Source organism: Eptesicus fuscus, chromosome 10, assembly GCF_027574615.1.
Source record: "Eptesicus fuscus isolate TK198812 chromosome 10, DD_ASM_mEF_20220401, whole genome shotgun sequence".
In the NCBI taxonomy this organism is placed as follows: domain Eukaryota; kingdom Metazoa; phylum Chordata; class Mammalia; order Chiroptera; family Vespertilionidae; genus Eptesicus; species Eptesicus fuscus.
The window spans coordinates 86,126,596-86,148,156 of record NC_072482.1 but is presented as its reverse complement, the minus strand read 5'-3'; the positions used below and the strand labels follow the sequence as shown (position 1 = coordinate 86,148,156).

At 37.0% G+C, this 21,561-nt stretch overlaps 1 protein-coding gene across 2 annotated transcripts in view; it reads right to left on the bottom strand.

Annotated features, from left to right (window-relative positions):
- The window catches only part of CEP85L (centrosomal protein 85 like), an 84,898-nt gene that overhangs the window by 6,201 nt on the left and 57,136 nt on the right, over window positions 1–21,561 (bottom strand). For both annotated transcript variants that reach the window (XM_008138853.3, XM_054722601.1), the window contains exons 6-12: window positions 15,545–15,724; window positions 10,749–10,901; window positions 8,642–8,796; window positions 5,496–5,613; window positions 4,950–5,000; window positions 4,005–4,112; window positions 1,903–2,134 (exon numbers count right to left, since the gene is read on the bottom strand). In XM_008138853.3, the coding sequence (XP_008137075.2) occupies window positions 1,903–2,134; window positions 4,005–4,112; window positions 4,950–5,000; window positions 5,496–5,613; window positions 8,642–8,796; window positions 10,749–10,901; window positions 15,545–15,724 (997 nt within the window). The remainder of the gene's footprint in view (window positions 1–1,902; window positions 2,135–4,004; window positions 4,113–4,949; window positions 5,001–5,495; window positions 5,614–8,641; window positions 8,797–10,748; window positions 10,902–15,544; window positions 15,725–21,561) is intronic.

Here is a 21,561-nt window from a genome sequence, read left to right as displayed (position 1 = left end):
TGGTGCTACTCACTGAGAGGAAGAGCAGGGTTACAGAGGGAAGAGAAGTAGGCTCTGCTTTGGACATATTGAGTCTATGATGCCTATAAAACGGCTGGTTCTAATGTACAAGTCAATATAATCAGGAGCCCAGAAGGGACATTCTAGGCAGAATAAGAGATAAGTGTCTGTATGGGTCAGAGGTACAGTGATAACAGAACACAATAGGAGGGTATAAATAAGATTACTCAGAGAAAGCATCTAAAAAGAGAAACAAAAACCCAACAACGCAAGGTATCTGGGGGAACCCAGTATTTCAGGGGCAGAGAATTCCATAGAAGTCTGAGGCTGAGCAGTCATAAAGGTAGCAGCAGACCCTAGGGAGTGATGTCATGAACACCATGGTGGCAGAGCGGTGAAGAAGCATGGGTGAACAGTGCCAACAGATAATCCACGGAGTGACGAGATGGGGATTCAAAAGAATTAGCTGTACAATGCTGAACTACGAGGTAAGACTCTGGGGTTAAACTGTAAAGACTGGAAAGAGTGTTCGTGGAGAGGTGACTGTGGCAAGGTTCTTAAGCCTCCCTTTATTCAGATAAGATAGCTCTCTTGTCCTATTACTGAAGAAGTTAACAAATATTATCTAGGAGTGTGCAGATGTAGGTCACAGAATAAGTGAAAGAGTGACCATCTCTGAAATGGTGGAGAAAATGAGTTCTGAGACTGAACTTTTGCTTCTTGTTCCGAGAGATCATTGCTAACTGAGCCACCCCATATTCACCTAGCAAACTCCTCCTTTAAGATGCAAGCCAACACCAGTCACTCCATGGAGTCTTCATAGCCCTTACCAGGTAGATTTAGTTGCTTTCCCTTGCGCTCCCACTGTCCCTGTGCACATCTCAGTTATACTTATCACAATGCCCTAAGCATTTGGTTAATGTGTGAGCCAGGGCTGTGTTCTAATTATCTGCATTATCATGCCTGGACTGTAGAAGGCATTTGATGAATATGAGGGAAATCCTGCTAACATCTCTGAGCACAGTTACATGTTTCATTTAACAAGTGATACACTTTGATCAAGAGTATTATGTATTTGGTTTGACAAAATAACTATTACGATCCAAGACGGTGGAATCTTTATAAAACTGGAAAAAAAAACCTAGTCCCCTCTCTAGGTACATATTTACTATATTATTAGGTAATTACTCAATACAACATGTTGCTGCATAAATGACCTGACCCCATTCCTACCTCCTAACTGAAGTCCATTTCTTCGGTATTAAAAGGAGATTAACACATCAATATTAAAATTGAGAAGCACATGCAGAAATGAGTGTTCCTGCAACAGCAGCACAGAAGGGACGTGACACTGGGACATCTTGTGGCAGCTGTCACAACTCTGTGTGGAGGAAGGTAGAGTGAGGCAGAATGGGTGGTGTCACACCGAAAGGGACTAAGCCAGCAGATATGCATGACAAGAGCAAGAGACCTGTAGGCCATGAAAACCTCCACAGAACAAAGGCTACAGAGGAGAGCGAGTATCTTTTCTCCAATATTTTCCAGTGGACAGATGGCTGGGTCTATTGAAAGCCTACAGAATTACTATGTTTAGAAGAGTGGTCAGGAAACCACACCTATCATCACTCCCTCAGGGATCTGCACAGCTCAGCACGCAGGCATCTGGCAGGTGCCATTCCATATCAACTATGGCCACGCTCACTTCTGTAAGCATGAGGTAAGTCCTACTAATGAAGTAAAAACATGTATTCACGACCCACAGATTGATTCAGAGATTTAGAAATCTACGTAGGAAAGGAGATTAAAGACAAATACGGACAATGCAGCCAGAAGTTCCTAATTCATGAAGGCCGGTTTCTAACAGTTAAGTAATACTGTAAGGACAAGTCATGGGCCACTTACATCTGATTCCCAGTAATAATGAAAGGTTCGGCTCCTTGCCCTGAGCACGCTGGTTAAGAATGCTGCACAATGCCTTCAAGTCGAACAAACAATAGGACATTTCCTTGAACAGCTGGTCAATCACACTCAGATCAAAGAGGGGTCGTTTGGGAAGAACCGACTGCTGCCTGGGCTGGTCTGCCTCCTGGCCCTGATCCAACACAGAGCATGTCTCTTCTGTGTGTCTTTGGTTCTGCAACGGAAGAAGAAAACATGGTTAAAACAGAGGACAGGTACTCACTCAAAAGCCATACAGGTTAACATTTCCCCCCTAAGTCTATCAACAAAACAGTGGAATATTATATGCACATTAACCAAATTTAGTGAGGGGGGAAAAAAGAGAAAAATAATTTACATAATGGAAATGGTTCCTCTGCCCTACAGAGGAAATACAACTCCAAACAGTCTTAGTTTCCAGGAGTCTCTCGCATAATGAGCATCTTGGTTGTATATGTATTTTTCTAAAACAAGACTTATCCTAAGAACAAAAAGAACCACAAAGTAACTTACACCTCATCCTGTGGTTTTATTATTAGTAGCAATAGTGATTCAGTTACTAAGTATGTATGTTGTTATAGTAAACAGAACCAAAATTTTCAGTGTAAGAGAAAAATACAACTAAAAATTCAAAGAAGGAAAAAAGACCCTGAACGACTGTAAATTGTTAAATTTGAATTGGAAGTGTCAGTATGACTCAAGATTACTACACTTCGAGAAAGTTACCTTTCTCGCCTCATCCCCCAAATTGCCATCATCTACTCCTCATCCTGAAAAGTGCTCATGAGGGTAAGTTTAATTAGCATTCCAACTGGGACTGTATTTCAGAATAACCAAATAGCCCGTGCTGATGAGGAAAAGATTTTTAAAAAATAGATGAGGGCCAGCTAGTAAATGTAAAAGGAATGATGTAATTAGAAAAAAATACCATTCTTTTAATCATCTAATGATTCAGATAATGATCACTGGTGGATACTAAAACCAACAAAGTAAAGGGTGCTGGCAAACTACATATTCACCCAGTTGCCTTAAGCATCACCCACAGAATGCCTGCTGTTTGCAAGGCTCTAACATGACAAAGGAAAAAATCGGTCTGTCGCCCCTTGACCCAATGAGATGAGTACTGGTGTCACTTACAGTGAAATAACCAAACATATATAATTTGATGATGTGAACAACACCTACAAAAAATGTTTGACCTGAATCTAATGATGTCTTTAGCTCTAACTTCTAGCTCACAAGAAAATAGAGGGGGTAGAGAACAAGACAAATGACACCACGAGGAAGTAATCAGACAAACCTAGAAGTCTGACAAATAAAAGTCTACAAGACAAACAGGCACAGTTTTATCAACAAGTCATTAATGTGGGAGAAGGGAGCCTTAAGATTATAAGACAAAATGAAATGCAACTCACTGTCTTTACCGAATGCTAGTTTCAAGTCACTATAAAAAGCATTTGTAAAAAGTGGATTATAGACTGAGTATTATCAAATATTAAGACATATTATTCTTACTGGGTATGACAATTGTGATATGGTTATACAAGAAAATGTCCCTAATTTTTGGAAATGCATTCTGAAGTATTTAAGTGGCAAATGTCACAATGACAGTTAAAAACTAAAATTAAGTATTATCTGTATAACATGCAAATTAAGTATTATCTGTAGAACTTGGCTTAAATGCAAGCCAAGTAGTTCATCTCATAATTAAGTGAAGAAAGTGTAATCTGTTCCAATGACAGTGTCAACACTGCATCTTCCTTAAAGATTTCCTAGGGTAATTTTGTACATTCAATTTATGTCTTATTCGATGGTTTTGGGGCCTAATCTCTATCTAACATTTGACTTAGAGTAATGTCTGTGAAATTGTATTCTAAGACAAAAATATAAGTCTGTCTTTTTATTATAATTTTAGTAAGAAACATAATGGATTTAATTAATTGGCACATCAAAATCAAGTCTTCAATTTAAAAATGGTTTTTGAATATGTACAAAATAAGCATTTGCTTTAACTTAAATAGACAGTGAATCATCCTTTGAAAGTAATTTGAATTTCTTCTACTCACATCAAGCAATGTTTTTGTTAATCTCTGCAGGTTTCTTTCTTTCTTTTCCAGCTCTTCCATCATCTTGTGAGTGGTCAGCTTTTCTTCAGAAAGTTTCCCTTGCATAGACTAAAGAGAATTGTAAACAAAGCATGTTAAAACTGAAAGCAAAATGCAATTTGGTAAATAACAAGGAATATTGATTCTGAATAGTTTAGATCTATCATCCTCCCCAGCCCCTTGGAAGATGAAGCGCTCACGTTTAAATGAAACCATATTACCTCTAGAGCAGTTGTCTACAACGGGGGAAAAAACACCATCTTTTCCAAGAATGTTTTTAATCTGGGTAAAATATGTTAAATCTACATAACACATAAACAGATACTTAAACAAAGTCAATGTTTTGATAATACAGGAAGAATACATATAGAATTATTATGAAGGAGAAGGCTCTTGCCATCACAGTGAACTAAAAATAGACTATTATCAGACCTCCCACTGGCAGGTGAACAAACAGGAATGAGGACAACACCTCATAAACTAATTCATGCAGATCGTTTTGGAAAGAAAATGAAAAATCCTCAGAGGTTTTTGAAATATATTCCTATCTAATAAATATTATTATAGTAATAAAAATAATAAAAATAAAAAGTCCCATTGTCTTTAGTTAGATCATGATGACCTTAACTAAATGTGTGTTTAGTAGTAGAGATAGACTACATCCAATTAAAACAAGGACAAGTAAGAAATAGACAATCTTCACAATTTTTTGAAGAACTGATTTACTGAGTAGTATTTCTGTTCTAAAAAACTGAAAGATAAATATTAAAGAATTTGCAACTTCATCTCAAGTGCTATTAATCTTTTCATACAAATATTTATATGCTTTAATATTTTTAGGTTGTGTAACCATTAAGAGTAAATTGGCAAATAGCTAAATTAAAATGAGCACAAAACATTTCTTACCTGAATTTCTAACATCATTCTGTCAATCTCATCTTGTTGGCAGTCTATTATCTAAAACCCAGAAAACGTATCAGTCTGAATCAATTTTTCCCCATTGCTTTTTAAAAGTTTGGTATTTCAAGAAAGCAAATAAAATCACAGGAAATTATAAGTTTTTTTTAAAAATTAGGGTGTAATTTTTTAATAAAAGTATTCATACCAAGTATCCTTTAAATAACCACATATGTAAAATTGCAAAAGTCTTCCTATTTCTTGATAAAGATTTTCTCTAATGCAATTTACAAAAATAACTTTGAAAGAGACTTTGAATAATGTAGGAAGGAAAAAGATATCCTTTTGTTTTTCTAAGAATATAATTTCCCGAGTTTGGCTTTTATTTAAATTTACTTAAATGGGTATTTTCTTTCCAAATAAAAACATACAAACTAAAAATTCCATCAGCTATTAAATATTATAAAAATGTAAATCAAATAACTCTAAGTTATATATCTACACACATGACCACATAGTATAGAGTTCATGTTATTATGAAAGATATGCACTGACCTTACTAGCATTCTCATTTTGTTCTCTCAGGTTATCGTTTTCATCCTGAAGCTGTTTTGCATCTAACATAGGAAGGCGAATTCCATCTTCAAGGCATCTTTCTACCTTTTGCTGCAAACTGTTTTAGAAAAACAATTATATAAAGAAAATGGGCTCTATATGCTAACTTTGGTAGAAAATGTCAACATAAATGCAGCCCCTTCTGAGGGTCTATAATATTTTTTAATCGAGACTTACAGACAGTATATAAATAAGTTTGAGGACCTATATTTCATGAAAGTAAAAACCATACTGGAGGCTGATCATCTTTTCAGGAATGAGACCAGAGTCCAGTTGCTTAGTATGTGACATCCTTAGGCCCTCGTTACCCTAACCCGAGCTCTGAAATCTAAGCCCTCTTTCTTTCCTCTCCCCACCAAAATCAGAGTTACTTGGTTAAGATGACTGTGGTAGGGAGCCTAAGAATATGAATACACATATTTTGCTCTTTATTCTGAGCTCAGGAAAAGTTTGTAAAGATAGTTGTTGCCTAAACCAGCAGAATTACATTTCTCCTTTATTAATAAGAGCAGCAATCTAATATATGTATTACTTCACCTAACAGTTTCTCATGCTAGCCATGAAACAGAGTTGCATTTTAGAAGAACAAAAGACAAATGACCCTCTGGCACACTAAGAATAAAAGTGTAAATGGGGGGGGGGTGTGGTATTGGCCCTGAGAAAGGTAGAATAGTCGTGTTTGGGTTAAAAAGAATTATAGCATTTACATTAATGACCAAAATCAAAATATAACAGAAAGACACTTAGGAACAGCTCCACTTTAGCTTGTTTGTGGTCATACTCAAGAATTACAGAATACTAAAAGAAATAGGCTTCATTTTATTTGCGTTTTGCTATTTTCATTATTTTTCTCCTTTCAAGTATTAAGGCTATCCTGTGTTTTCTGTCTTGCAAAAAAAAGACACAACAAAAAACCAAAACAAACAAACAAAAAAACACAAAGGAGCATTTGTGATCTTGCTTCCTGACAATGTCTTCAGTTTGGCTCAATACATGCTTACAGAATTTCAAAAGAGAAATACCATATTCAGACTGCGGACAAAGAATTGACAGTCCTAATATACAATATGGGCTTCAGATGTGTTGGTAAGTAATGGCACTAGAGAAGTTATATGTATTACAAATGTAGGGTACTGCTTCGTAATATATTACCTGCCATGGAAAAATTTGCTTTCTCAGTCTAAAAGTGAAAAACACATTATTTCAATTTCAGAATAAGTTTTTTTTCCCAATGCAGTCAAGACACAACTATGTATTATAAATACATAAAACTTTTGAAAAATGAGCCAACAATGAGGAGGGGAAAATGTACTGTCATGGAAAAATACTGAGTAAGTCTTCTTTCATGCATCCATTCTCATTTTCTTTGTTATAAAGCATGCTCAATTAGAAAAGTAATAAATCTCTTGACCAGCAAAGGTATCAACTATTGCATTATTAGGGATCACACCCACATATTTACTTACTTTTGTAATATGCAAACTTTTCTCATTTCTTTTGAAATCTCAAAAGTTCTTATGTATTCATAAAGCAGGGAACTTAAGAGATGTTATACAAAACCAAAAACTGTCATGATATAATTCGAAGTCACATACACGTCTGCAGTCTGGCACTTAGGGAACACTGTATCATTTAGCTGAGGAAATGGAAATAACACTCCTGCCCCCAAAGTCCAGTGACGCCATAGCCATACAAGTACTGAAGAATTATAGAAGACCTTTTCTGGTTCTTTGCACCCTTTTGAAATCGAGCGAAATTTTCTGGGATAATATCATCTCAGAGAGTATCAAGATACAATTAGGAAATGGAAAATGTATTCTGAAATGTACTGTACTAAGTCTTTCCAAATAAAAAAATACCAGTCTCAATGTTCTCCAAAAACCTAATAAAAGCAAAAAAATCTAAAAGAGAAGGTATAAAATCATATTAAATATGTAAAAGCACACACTGGAACAAAACAAACATTCAAATTATTTTCAAGTGTTCTCAATTCTATATTCATAAAACAACACAGCTTGAGTTTATAGTCATAATGCCCTATTAAAAGAGAACAGATACATTACCTCTTTTCATTTTATCAGTAAGATGACAGAAAAAGATATATGGTAGAATTAGTGGAAGTCATAAAGCTATTTTGAGACGAAAGATAGGATATAAGATGTGGAGTTACAAAAAGTTCCCTTAAAGAGCAAGAAAGCAGAAAACAGGAGAAAAGTAAAGGTAGAATCAAAGTGTATGAATTTTTCTGGAGCTTAGCTCAGAAACACTGAATAATATTGAATTGTCCCAGAAATTGGAATTTTCTGCACTGAAATCCAAGAATGAAAAGGAGACCAGGCATACTTAAGACTCTGAAAGTAGTAAAGCAATATTAACATAGAATCATCAGATTTTGATTAAACAGCTGAGAATACACTGAGTTATATATAATTGATATAAGCATGAAGAGTATATTTCTTAAATTTAGCTTTCTGTTCCTTTGTTGTCTCATTCTTCAGGATATTTTATCTATTTATGATCAATAATCTATTATATTTAAGTTTTACAAGATAAGAGAGTATGTGTACATGCATATATAACACAGTTGCCCAGATTTTTTCAGGAATCCAATATTAATTTCCCAGCTTGAATACAGTAGCTAAATATACTAACAAAAAATATTCCCTTTAATTCTAACTGCAGTGATTTAAAAGCAAAGATCCCATGAGGCAAGATGTGTCAGCCAAACTGAAAAGTACGTGGCAAACGGCCCTGTCTGTCCCTCTGCGGCTCGGGGAAGAGGAGCCAAGACTTCACTGGACATCCTCACGGAGGAGTGCAGTCTGAGCCTGGCTGTCCCTCTTCGTGTTACTTAGCGTTTTCACTTCTCTCCCTTTGGCAAGATGTCAGTATGTTGCATTAAAATGTTAAACAACAACTGAGACAACCTGTTTTAAGGACACAGTACTTCTGGTTCTTAATAAGACATCGTTAAGATAAAAAGAATAAAGAGTAATAATTATAAATTAATGTATTTTAAGTGAAATGCTTTATGAAAAATATAAATAATTTAAAAATAACAAAAGAATTACTGAAGGTTTTCTTACTTCTGAACCGTAGTTACCAACTCCTTTTCTTTCTTTTTCTGGCATATTAACTGTGCCTCTTTGTCTTGACACTGTTTTTTCATCTCTTCAAGCTTTTTTTCCATATCTATCAAAGTCTCTTGCAAATTCTTGTTTTTTTCTTCTAGAACCTGCAGCTAAGAAGAAATGTTTTAAAGTTCATAAAACATGAAATATTAAATGTCTTTCTACTAGAAATTGTTACTGTGTTCTCAAAGATTAATACACTGGTTAAAATCACACTACATGTTTTCATTTCATCCACTTACTAACACTTTATCTCCTACTTTGTGTAAAAAGAGCTGGGAGAATGAAATTATGGAGAAGAAGAGAATGGAATCAAAAAGTTCTAGAAGACAGCGAGAGAAGGTGAATGATCTCAATTTGGGGGATTTTTAAAAAATTATATTTTTAATTGTGGCAAAATATACATAACAAAAAAATTACCATCTTAACCTTTTTAACTATACATTTCAGTAGTGTTAAGTACATTCACATACTTGTACAACTAATAATCAGAACTCTTTTTATCTTGCAAAACAAACTTTATACCCATTGTCAACTCCCTATCCACTTCTCCCCTAGCCCCTGGCAACCACACTTTGACTTTCTGTCTCTATGAATCTGTCTACTCCAGGGACCTCATACAATATTTATCTCTTTGTGACTGGCTTATTTTACATAAGAAATTACCCTCAGGTTCATCCATCTTGTAGCATGTGTCAGAACTCCCTTCCTTTTTAAGGCTGAATGGTGTGCATATGCCACATCTTGCTTATGCATTCATCCATTGGTGGGCACTAGTTGCCTCCAACTTTTGGCTATTGCAAATAATGTTGTTATGAACAAACATCATGTACAAACATCTGTTTGAAACCCTGCTTTCAATTCTTTTGGTATATACACAGGAATGGAATTGGTGGATTGTATGGTAATTATATGTTTAATTTTTTGATGACAAAATTATCATTTTCCATAGTGGCTACACCATTTTACATTCTGACCAATAGTGCATAAGGAATCCAACTCTCCGCATCGTTGTCACCAACAGTTGCTTTCTTCTTCTTCTTCTTCTTTTTTTTTTTATATTAGCCATCTTAATGGGGTATAAACCCAGGTAGTATAAACCCATGTCTTAAAATCTATATTCCTTGCTGTTCCTGGTCATGCAAACTCCTGTCCTCCTCCTGTCACCCTCTCTTAGTTACACAAATTATAAATTAACTTAAACAGAGAATGTGTTATAGGTCTAGAGTCAGCAGAATAGTGGCACTCTGTGGATTAGACCAATGATTTCAACTGGAGCAATTTTCCCTCCCAGGGGACATTTGAAAATGTCTGCAAACAGTTTCAGTTTGGGGTGGGGGGAAAGAAAAAGCAGTGCTATTGACATCTAGTAGGTAGAGGCCAGAAATACTGTTAAGCATCCTTCAACGCACAGGTCAGAATCCTACAACAAAAAATTATCTGCCCCAAATGTCAATAGTGCTGAGGCTGAAAATGCCATGATCAGAAAGACTTTGAAAAAAGACTGAAAAATAGGTGGTTTATAAATAGGGTTTCAGGAGGACAGGCCCCAGAATTGGTCGAAAGACTCTGGAGGGGGTATCCTTAAGAAAGGAAAATGGTCAGAAAAGAAGGCGAAGAAGGAGTAAATGGAGACCATAAAGTATAAAAAACAATTTGTGGAAAAATTAAGAAGGATGAGGGAAAATCAAATAGGAAAGATAGTAAAAAAAGGTTTTGTTGAATCTTGTTGGAGAATGCTGGGAAAAGTCAGATTGTGTAAATGTGTGTATGGTAGGTATGTCAGACTGGTTTGGAAACTACCTTTGAGAGTACAACATTGAGAGAATTAACATACAGTTTCATTGGGAAGGTAACATTAACAAGAAAGATCTACTCATGCTTAGATGAACAGTTTCTAATTAAAGTTAATCCTTAAAAACAGCAATTAAACAGATTTAACTTATAATTAGACAATTATACAACTAAAATTTGAAAGTATAAAAGTTATGAAATTTCTAAAGCATTAACTTAAAGTATATTCTTCATGTCATTTAAAGACGAGCACTGGGGTTCCTGTTACCTGTAGACTCTGGCTCTGGACATCATCTAGAGTTGGGAGATCAGCCAGATACTTTTCCAAGGTCTCAATTCTTCTCTGCTTTTCTTTGTTTTGTTCAGATTCCTTCTGGCATTTCTTTTTCAGGCTATTGATGTATCTATCTCTAGTTTTAAGCTATAAAAAGATTATAAATCTTCAGTGGTTTTGTGCCATGAAAAAATAATAACAAAACAAACATTCTAATCTTAGGCATCACTGAATTCTCCAACAGTTCTAGGTTATAGTTGATACCACCACCAATTCAAGTAAGATTTACTTTATTTCATCAATTCTAATATTCACATTTTTTTCAAATTTCATAGCACTGAAATCAAGTTTTTGAAATTTTTTGTTTTCATTTACAGCTAATGACATCTTATGAACTGCAGTCAGAAAGGTAGCAGTAATAAAGTTTTTATTGTATTATTTACTATAGTTTTTAATGCCTGTATATGTGATAATTTGGTAAAGGCTATTCTTATTTTTGGCATTTCAAAAGTGTTATGTACATGTTAAAACTATGTGTTGAAAATTTTACATTACAATTTAGCTCTGATAAAAGTTATTGGGTTTTCAGCATGACACAGAAACAGAGTCATGAGGTATAATTTCAAAATCAGTGAAGCAAGTCATTCTCTGGAGGAATGAGTCCAATTCTTATTTCTTGCAAAGCTATATTCAAATGTTTTATGTGAATTAAGAAAGGAAGATGCCTGCAAATAATTAAAGCTGTTCTGTTACTAACAAACTTGCAAAGGAACTGCTTATCATGAACTAAAGCAATGCAATCAAAGCTAGAAGGACTTTCAAAAATAAAGATTTTTTTTAAAAAATAACTGAAAAAAATCTAGGAGGACTTACTAAAATCCTATCTAATAAAAGAGAAAGATGCAAATTGACCGTACCTCTGCTACGCCCACAAGCCACGCCTACCAGCTAATCAGGAGCGAATATGCAAATTAACCCAACAAATATGGTGGTAGCCATGGAGCTGGAGCAAGCAGGAGGCTTGAGTTGCCCCCAGTGATGGAGGAAGCCAAGCTTTCTGCCCACCCTGGCCTCCACTCAAGGCTACAAAGTTTCAATTATAGAAGATAAATAAATTCCAACAAAGATGGTGGGGGCCATAGAGCTGGAGAGAGCAGGAGGCTTAGGTTTCCCCTGGCGATGGAGGAAGCCAAGCTTCCTGCCCACCCAGGCCAGCCCTGGCCTCCACTCAAGGCTACAAAGTTTCAATTGTAGAAGATAAATAAATCCCAGATACCAGGGCCTCCACTTGGGTCGCCGGGGTCGTGGACTGCTTACAAACCACCACAGGCCCTTCGCTCAGGCCACCCCATGCCCCAAGGGAACCCCCATCCTGATCCCGGACACCTTTCAGGGCAAACCAGCCGGCCCCAACCCGTGCACCAGGCCTCTATCCTATCTAATAAAAGAGTAATATGCAAATTGACCATCACTCCAACACACAAGATGGCTGCCCCCATGTGGTCAAAGATGGCTGCCCCCATGTGGACACAAGATGGCCACCACAAGATGGCCAGCAGGGGAGGGCAGTTAGGAGGGACCAGGCCTGCAGGGGAGGGCAGTTAGGGGTGACCAGGCCTACAGGGGAGGGCAGTTAGGGGCAATCAGGCTGGCAGGGGAGCAGTTAGGCATCAATCAGACTGGCAGGGGAGTGCTTAGGGGGTGATCAGGCTGGCAGGCAGAAGTGGTTAGGGGTAATCAGGAAGGCAGGCAGGCAAGCAGTTGGGAGCTAGCAGTCCTGGATTGTGAAAGGGATGTCCGAATGCCCGTTTAGGCCCGATCCTATTGGGCAATCGGACATCCCTCAAGGAGTCCCAGATTGGAGAGGGTGCAGGCTGGGCTGAGGGACACACACCCCCATGCACAAAGTTTGTGCACCGGGCCTCTAGTTATTAAATACTTAGGAACTGATAAGGAGACTAGCCATACCAATCCATACCTCAAGCAAGACCATTGTTAAGGTATTGTAGCATAATTAAACTCGCAGCCTGTGTTCTAAAATTTACATAAAATAAAGGTAGACCTTGCCATTAATGTCATTTTAGTATTGATAAAATATGTTAGGTGAGCACCTACTATAGAACACATAGAGTACATGACATTAGAAAATCCCAATCTGTGTAGGACAGACCTCAGATTTCTAAGTAGTAATTTTTTTCACCTTTGCATGTAAAATAAACTCTTTAAATTCCATCTTATATGCAAAGCTCTTTCATACTTAAGATCGATTAAAAACAATATGCATATATAAACAGTTACCTAAAAAGTGAACTCTAGACTCATATTTACCTTAAATCACCGGTCTTCCAAACATTTAACATCCTTTTAGAAGTTTACAGGGTTTTAAAATATTTTTACAGCCTTTTCCCATTTTCACCAGGGAAATAAATGCTAGTAATCAGTGGTATAATGGAATAGTCCTTCTTATTTTACTAAAGCTAACACTTGTCTAAAATTTAGTTTCTTTCATGCCTTATCTAATTTCTTCAGATCCAATGTATAACAAATTTTATTAAAACAACTTCAATTGGAAAAATGAATCACATCTCATTCATTCCATAAGTAACATCAGAATCCATTTATTACCTTGGGTAAGAAGTAAAACTGGGAAAATAGACAAATCCCATTATTTAGTGGGGCTTTCTCAGGACTAAAGGCAAGTATGCTGGTATGACAACTTAACCTGAGATATATTACAACTCACAGACGGCTGGCACTGATGGTGACCTGCAAGACCACATAGTACAATTTGCTTTCAGAGTATGAGGCCTAGAGATTTTTTGTGACTTAACCACAAGTCTCAGAGACAGAGTTGGGATTTAAGCATCCCACTAAAGCCAATGTCCCTTCAGTGTTATACTACGAACCAGATTCCCATAAATTCTCTTACAACCAGCTGTGCTGGATTGCACAACAAAGCCTGCTCTTCCTTAGCAAGTAACTCTGTAAGTGACAGAAGTAAACATAACTACCAGTCTATTTTACTAAGTGTTCCAGAATTTATACTTAATTGTTTAAGTGTCTTAAACATGACACAGTGATATCCTCCAAAAGGCAGCCACTGGAACAGATCAGTCATGTGGTCTTCTACTATGCAAAGAAGTCCTTGTTTTCTTCTTTTTCTTTGGTCGGTCAACTGCCTTCTTTGCTATGATGCCAACCTTGCTGCCCTTGATCACAAATCTCTGTCAACATTCTCCTACTGGATAACCTCTGTTATTTGTTGACTACAAGTTGATAACCCATAACCACTGGGTCTTGTTTTTTTTCAGCCTTGCTCACTATGAGAAGCTCTTTGTTTTTGTTTTATTTTGTTTTTTTAACTTCAGTTTTGTGTTGTTTCAGATTAGCAGAGATTACTGAAGTCTGAATTCCAGTAATTATCCCAGGTAAATGAGGCATCACTAATAAATCTTTCCTATTCTATTTATAAAAGTTAAGTGTTTTTCCTTCCAGGAAGTATTATGCAACACTAAGATCATTCTTAGAAGGCAACAGGAGGGCCAGCCCTGTTTTAGAAGAGGTTAACAAACAAATTTATTTTTCTTTAAATACAATAATTAGAAAACAGATTAGTGAGGAAATGTTTTTCTGTAAATGTTTTACAAATCATTGTTACAAACAAAGCATCAGCTGTGGAGTTAAATTGTCTTGAATTTTACTCCTATCTTTTTGACAATTTCTATTCACATGCAACTAGACAAATTTCTCAAATTACTTTTCTCAAAGCTTGAGTTACCTCATTTTTTAAAATGGGGGCATAGTATATATCTCATAGGGTTTTCTGAAGGTTAGAATTAAATAAGAAAATGCCCTGAATGCACATTAACATGCTGTCTGGCACATACAAGAAAGAGCTCACTAAAAAGTAATATCTTTTATTATTATTACTAGAAGCCCGATGTACGAAGATTCATGCCAGAAAGGGCCTTCCTCTCCCTGGCTGCAGGCACTGCCTTTGCTCTGGCCAGAGTTGCCTTTGAGCTGCCTTTCCGCCTTCCTATGCTGCTCAGAGGCCCAGAGTGGCTGCATATGTAAATTAACCCGCCATCTTTGTTGGATTAATTTGCATACTCACTCCTGATTGGCTAGTGGGTGTCACGAAGGTACGGTCAATTAGCATGTTACTCTTTTATTAGGTGGATGCTTATTATTAACACAGTAAATGTTTTTCAGTAAAAAAAAAATTAGTCTTGATCAGCATTAGAGAAAATACATGAGGAAGAAAACAATGCAATCCAATTTCATGTGGGCCCAAAGTGCTGTGTAGTTGATGCATTATCAATGAGTGTATTTTCCAGCTTCTACACTTCCTTCAGGAACTCATCTCCATGCTCTCTGATACAAACTTTAGCCTCTACATTCACCCCTTCCTCAAGTTTCCCTGGCATAGACATTTCCATTCTTCATTGCTTCACTCCACAGAAGGCAATTCCTCTTCCTTTCCAAGAGTGCATCTTCCACCTTGTTGTCTGTTACCAACCTTTCCCTATTTCTCTTAGGAACTCGTTTCATCATGCACCCACTCTGACATCTTCGATATCTCTAATTATTCTTTCTTTAGTCCTTTGTTCTCCAGGCTAGACTGACAGGCAAGTACCTCCCCTATGTCACCCTGACACATGCGCCTATCTCCCTCTTCTCCCCACAATAAAGAACTTTTTAAAGATTTTTCTCACTTCTGATGGGGTCCACTCATGCAGGTTGAAGAAAGATTGTTGGCCTAACTTAACTTCATTAAAAATACTTACCTTTTCCTCTAATTTCTTCTTCTCCTCACTAAATTGGCTTATTCTTTGTTTGAGAAACTGATTAAGCTGTAAAACCTCTTTCTCAGTAGATGCAAGCTTTTGCTCAAGTTCCTCTTGCTGGGAATTGGACACTGATGGATCTGAATATGGAGTCTGGAGTGAAGTGCTCTCATATTGTGGCTATTAGGAAAAAAACACACAGGTAAGAAGACTTTAAAAGCTTACTTGTCTTGAATAAATGAAAATAAATTGGAAATGAGGGAGAGTACATAATAAGCTCTAGCAATAAACAGATCTTGGCATAAATTTCAGTTTGCCCCTCATTTAATAAAGTGTCACACACTGAAACACAACGAAACTGTCAAACGGATAAGATAGTTGTATGTGTAGTAGCTACAGAAAGGCTTTCTAGATAGGCACACATATAAAAACTCAAATGAGGTGTTGAAGAACTCAAACTGTCCCAAAGGTTTTAACACTGTCCTGCATTAGAGATTGAGAGGATCTACCTAAAACACAGTCACAAACCCAAACAGACAACCAAAATGAGGAAACAAAGAAACAACCCCCAAATGAAAGAACTAGCGAATTCTCCAGAAGAGGAGATAAATGAAGCAGAGAGAAGAAATTTATCTGAAACAGAGTTCAGAGTAATGATGTTAAAAATGCTCAACAGTATGAAAGAAGATATAGTAACTATGAAAAAGGACAGTCTGAGATAAAGATGACATAACACAAAGAACACACTGGAAGGAATACACAGATCAGGGGAAGCTGAGATGGAATCAGTGAATTAGAAAACAGAGTGAAAAATATCACTCAATTAGCGAACCAAAAAGAAAAAACAATTAAAAAACAGGAGGACAGCTTAAGGGAGATGTGGGGCAATGTGAAACGTAACAATATTAGAATAGTAGGTGTGCCAAAAGAGGCAGAAAGGAAAAAAGGAATAGAGAAGGTGTTTCAAGAAATAATGGTAGAAAACTTCCCTAACATGGTAAAGGAAAAAGTCACACAAGTTCAGGAGGCACAGAGAACTCCAAACAAGAAGAATCCAAACAGACCCACACCCAGACACATCATAATTAAATTGCCCCAAATTAAAGACAAAAAGAGAATCTTAAAGGCAGCAAGAGAAAAGAAAACTGTTACCTACAAAGGAGTTTCCATAAGGCTGACACCAGATTTCTCATCAGAAACTCTACAGGCCAGAAGGGAATAGCATGAAGTACTCAAGGAAATGGAAAGCAAGGATCTGAGACCAACATTACTATATCCAGCAAGGCTATCATTCAAAATAGACGGTCAAATAAAAAGCTTCCCAGACAAAAATAAAAAGGCTAAAGTAGCTCATCACCACCAAGCCAGCATTACAAGAAATGCTAAAGGGATTGCTGTAAGGGATTGCTGAGAAGAAGAAACAGAGAGAGAAACCTAGCCAGACAGAATTAAAATGGCTATAAATAAGTACCTCTCAATAATAACCCTAAATGTAAATGGATTAAATGCTCCAATCACAAGGTGTAAGGTAGTGAATGGATACAAAAACATGACCCAATTATATGCTGTCTACAAGAGACCACCTCAAAACAAAAGACACACACAGGATGAAAGTGAAGGGATGGAAAAAAATTTTCCATGCAAATGGAAAAGGAAAAGCTGGAGTAGCAATACTCATATCTGACAAAATAGACTTTAAAAACATCATGCTAAGTGAAATAAGCAAGTCGGAGAAAGATAAATATCATACGATCTCACTCAATTGTGGAATATAATGAACAACATAAACTGATAAACAAAAATAGAGCCAGAGGGGAAAAAATATTCTAGAATATAATAGAAATAATCCTGTTATTTGAAAATTTTTCATATTTCCTACAACTTTTGTGATATCATACTATGTTAGTACAGTTTTGGTAATATTATTATACTTAAAATCCTTTTATTCTTGAAATATTAATGCTTATTGCATGTAATATTATTATATATAAGATCATATTTCTTGAATAATTGGTGTTTATTGCACATAACATTATCATATTTAAAACAGTTTTTCTTGAGATATTAATGTTTATGCATGTAACATTATTATATTTAAGATCATTTTTCTTGAAATATTAAGGTTTATTACATGTATTATTATATTTAAAATAGTTTTTAAATTAAAAAAAAACACCTAATGGTAGCTAATAAAAGTCATATTTTACATCTGAAAAGAAATTATATCACCTCTTCAAAAAAAAAAAAAAAAAAAGAAGCAAGCCAGCTGTGTGAAACCCTGAGTAAGATCCTGGAATTGAAATCAGACACTCAGGCACACACACACACACACACACACCAAAAAAAGTGAAATCTGAATAAATTCTATAGTAAAATTAATAAAAAAAAAAAATCCTGCCCCAAAGGTGAAGATGCAATAAAAAAAAGCATATAAATAGATTTATCATGTTCAGTGTATGTCAAAGATGACAGTGTCGGGCACTGCCTTTTATTAACTGAAACTAGAGGCCCGGGGGTGGGGAGGGGATGGTGAGGGTCCCTCAGCCCAGCTTGCACCCTTTTGCAATCCGGGACCCCTCAGGGGATGTCCAACTGCCGATTTAGGCTCTATCCCACAGGGATCAGCAGTCAGACAGCCCTCTCATAATCTGGGACCGCTGGCTCCTAACCGCTCGCCTGCCTGCCTGCCTGCCTGACTGATTGCCCCTAATCACTTGCCTGCTTGCCTGATCACTCCTAATCACTCTGCCTGCCTGCCTGCCTGCCTGATGACCCCTAACTGCTCACCTGCCTGCCTGATCACCCCTAATTGCCTCTGCCCCTGCTGCCACAGCTTCGTCAGGAAGGATGTCTAGAATGATGTCTAGAAGGTCATTTGGCTGTCCAGTCTAATCAGCATATTATGCTTTTATTATTATAGACTAGAGGCCCGGTGCATGAAATTCGTGCATGGGGGGTGTCCCTCAGCCCAGCCTGCACCCTCTCCAATCTGGGACCCCTCGAGGGTGGGATCAGGCCTAAACGGGTAGTCGGACATCCCTCTCACAATCCAGGACTGCTGGCTCCCAACTGCTCGCCTGCCTACCTTCCTGATTGCCCCTAACCACTTCTGCCTGCCAGCCTGATCACCCCCTAACCACTCCCATGCCAGCCTGATTGATGTCTAACTGCTCCCCTGCCAGCCTGTTTGCCCCCAACTTCCCTCCTCTGCTGGCCTGGTCACCCCTAAATGCCCTCCCCTGCAGGCTTGATCACCCCCAACTGCCCTCCCTTGTAGGCCTGGTCCCTCCCAACTGCCCTCCCCTGCTGGCCATCTTGTGGTGGCCATCTTGTGTCCACATGGGGGCAGGATCTTTGACCACATGGGGGCAGACATCTTGTGTGTTGGAGTGATAGTCAATCGGCATATTACTCTTTTATTAGATAGGATAGAGGCCTGGTGCATGGGTGGGGGCCAGCTGGTTTGCCTTGAAGGATGTCCCGGATCAGGGTTCCCTTGGGGCATGGGGCGGCCTGGGTGAGGGGCCTGTGATGGTTTGCAGGCTGGCCACGCCCACTGGCAACCCAAGTGGAGGCCCTGGTATCTGGAATTTATGTATCTTCTATAAATGAAACTTTGTAGCCTGGAGCGAAGGCCTGGGCCGGCCAGAGCTGCAGAAGCTTGGCTTCCTCCATTGCCGGGGACAACCCTAGGCTCCTGCTCTCTCCAGCTCCGTGGCCGCAGCCATTTCTGTTGGGATTTATGTATTTTCTATAATTGAAACTTAGTAGCCTTAAGCAGAGGCCTGGGCCAGCCAGGGTGTGCGGAAAGCTTGGCTTCCTCCATCGCCAGGGAAACACAAGCCTCCCTCCTGCTCTCTCTGTTGCTGCAGCCATCTTGGTTGTGTTAATTTGCATACTCACTCTTGATTGGCTAGTGGGCATGGCTTGTGGGTATAGAGGAGTGATGGTTAATTTGCATATTACTCTTTTATTAGATAGGATTATAATGAGAGGCATAAAAGAAACCTTATATAATTATATAATGGACACAATATAATATGGCAGACAAAGAAAAGTCATGTTAAGTGCAAAGTCTCAGGAGGTGTGAGGATAAATGATGACAGCACTGGGAGAATGAGAAAAAAGGGTTTACTGGGAAAGTGCCTTTCGAGATAGATTTTGAAAATAGAAAAGATTCTAGCAGGAATAGAAAAAAGAAAAAAAAAGAACATTTCAAAAACGCAAAGGATGGAATATATGCAGAGAATAATCATGTCTGTTTAAGGTATAGTTTATAAGAACAGGGAGTATAAAGAAACATTTAAAAATCTAAGTGGATCATATTGTAGAATAGTAAGGTTCAGAATTTAACCTAAATTCATAGAAAATGGAAAGCCAGTGATGTTTTTAGAATAAGAAAGTAACATGATTTCAGAAGAGTGTGAACTATGTTTTATAAATTCCCTGACTTTTTTGGTAACTTCCTGGCATTTTATGAATTCCCTGGTATTTGGCCTGTCTTCCTTTTTTCTTTAATAAAAGAGTCCACATTTTGTTTTGTTTTTCCATGAAGTCCTTCCTGTTAACCACAGGTTGAAATTTTAGTATAAAGCATTATAGTACAAATCACTTTGATTATACCAATTCTGCCATTCAAACAATCTAGGAAGTTTGAATTTCAGGATAAAGACCTAGTTCTCATTTCTTGCCTCTGAGAGTTGGTAATACCTACGTCTCAGGTCATCAGAACTATAAGGTTATTAAAAGTTTTCAATGGAAAAATAGAAATTACTTCTCAAGAACATGTTTTTCACCTATAAATTCATAAAAGAATGTTATTTTATTTCAAAAACTTATTTCATTTAACCTAGAATACACAGAATATTAAAGGTATTATTTTGGTTAATGTGTTATGGAATTAGGATGAACAAGCTATGAGCCCCAAATGTACACATACAAAATGCTGTGCATTAAATTAAAGTTGTTCATAGATTCAAGGTAAAAACCCCTTTGCTAAAGAAATGTTTTATCATCATATTTGTTGTTTCTTCTAATCCCTTCCATTTAATTAGCTCTCTGTATCTATCCAGTTAATACTTCAGGTATCTCTCTTTTATTAACTACCCTAATCATTTAAAATCAAATTTCTCAACAATATTTTGATTATCCACATAATTTAAAATCCTTGTAATAGTTTTAGTAGTCTAGCCCCTTTTCCATATTTCTATCCGTCCTGGCTGACTGGCTTGGAGAGCCCTCTACTGGCCTGATACTGTGTCAGAAAGGATTTTATTCAGCTTTCGGGTACACATTATATTTTACATATCATTGGTAATATAATAATTCTATTATTGAAGTAAAGCCTTTATTCAAAATAATAAAATTACAAGGATAAACTGCACAGTTCTATTAAAATATTGTTATCAGAAATAATCCCTCACATATACGGTGAAATGATTTTTGACAAGATGCCAAGATCAGTCAATGGGGAAGAGACAGTCTTTTCAACAAATGGTTCTGGGAAAACTGGATTGTCCACATCCAAAAAAATGAAATTGGAACCTTATCTAACATCCTATGTAAAAATTAACTCAAAATATATCAAAGATCTAAATGTCAGACCTAAAATTGCAGAAAAGCTTCATGTCATTGGATTTGGCAAGTGATTTATTGAATATGACACCAAAGACAGAAGTAAAAAAAAAAAAGTAGGTAAATTGAACTTCATAAAAATTAAAATATTTTGTACATGAAAAGACACTATCAACAGAGTAAAAAGGCAACTCAGAATGTAAACAATGTTTGCAAATTGTATATTTGATAAAGGATTAATGTCCAGAGTACATAGAGAACGTCCAAAACTGAACATCAAAAAAACAAACAACTAAATTCAAAATTGGACAGAGGTCTTGAACAGACATACCTCATTTTATCGTGCTTGTCATTATTACACTTAGCAGTTACTGCTTTTTTTGCAAATGAAAGTTTGTGGCAACCCTGCATTGAACAAGTCTAAGTATAAAATTAAAATGCCT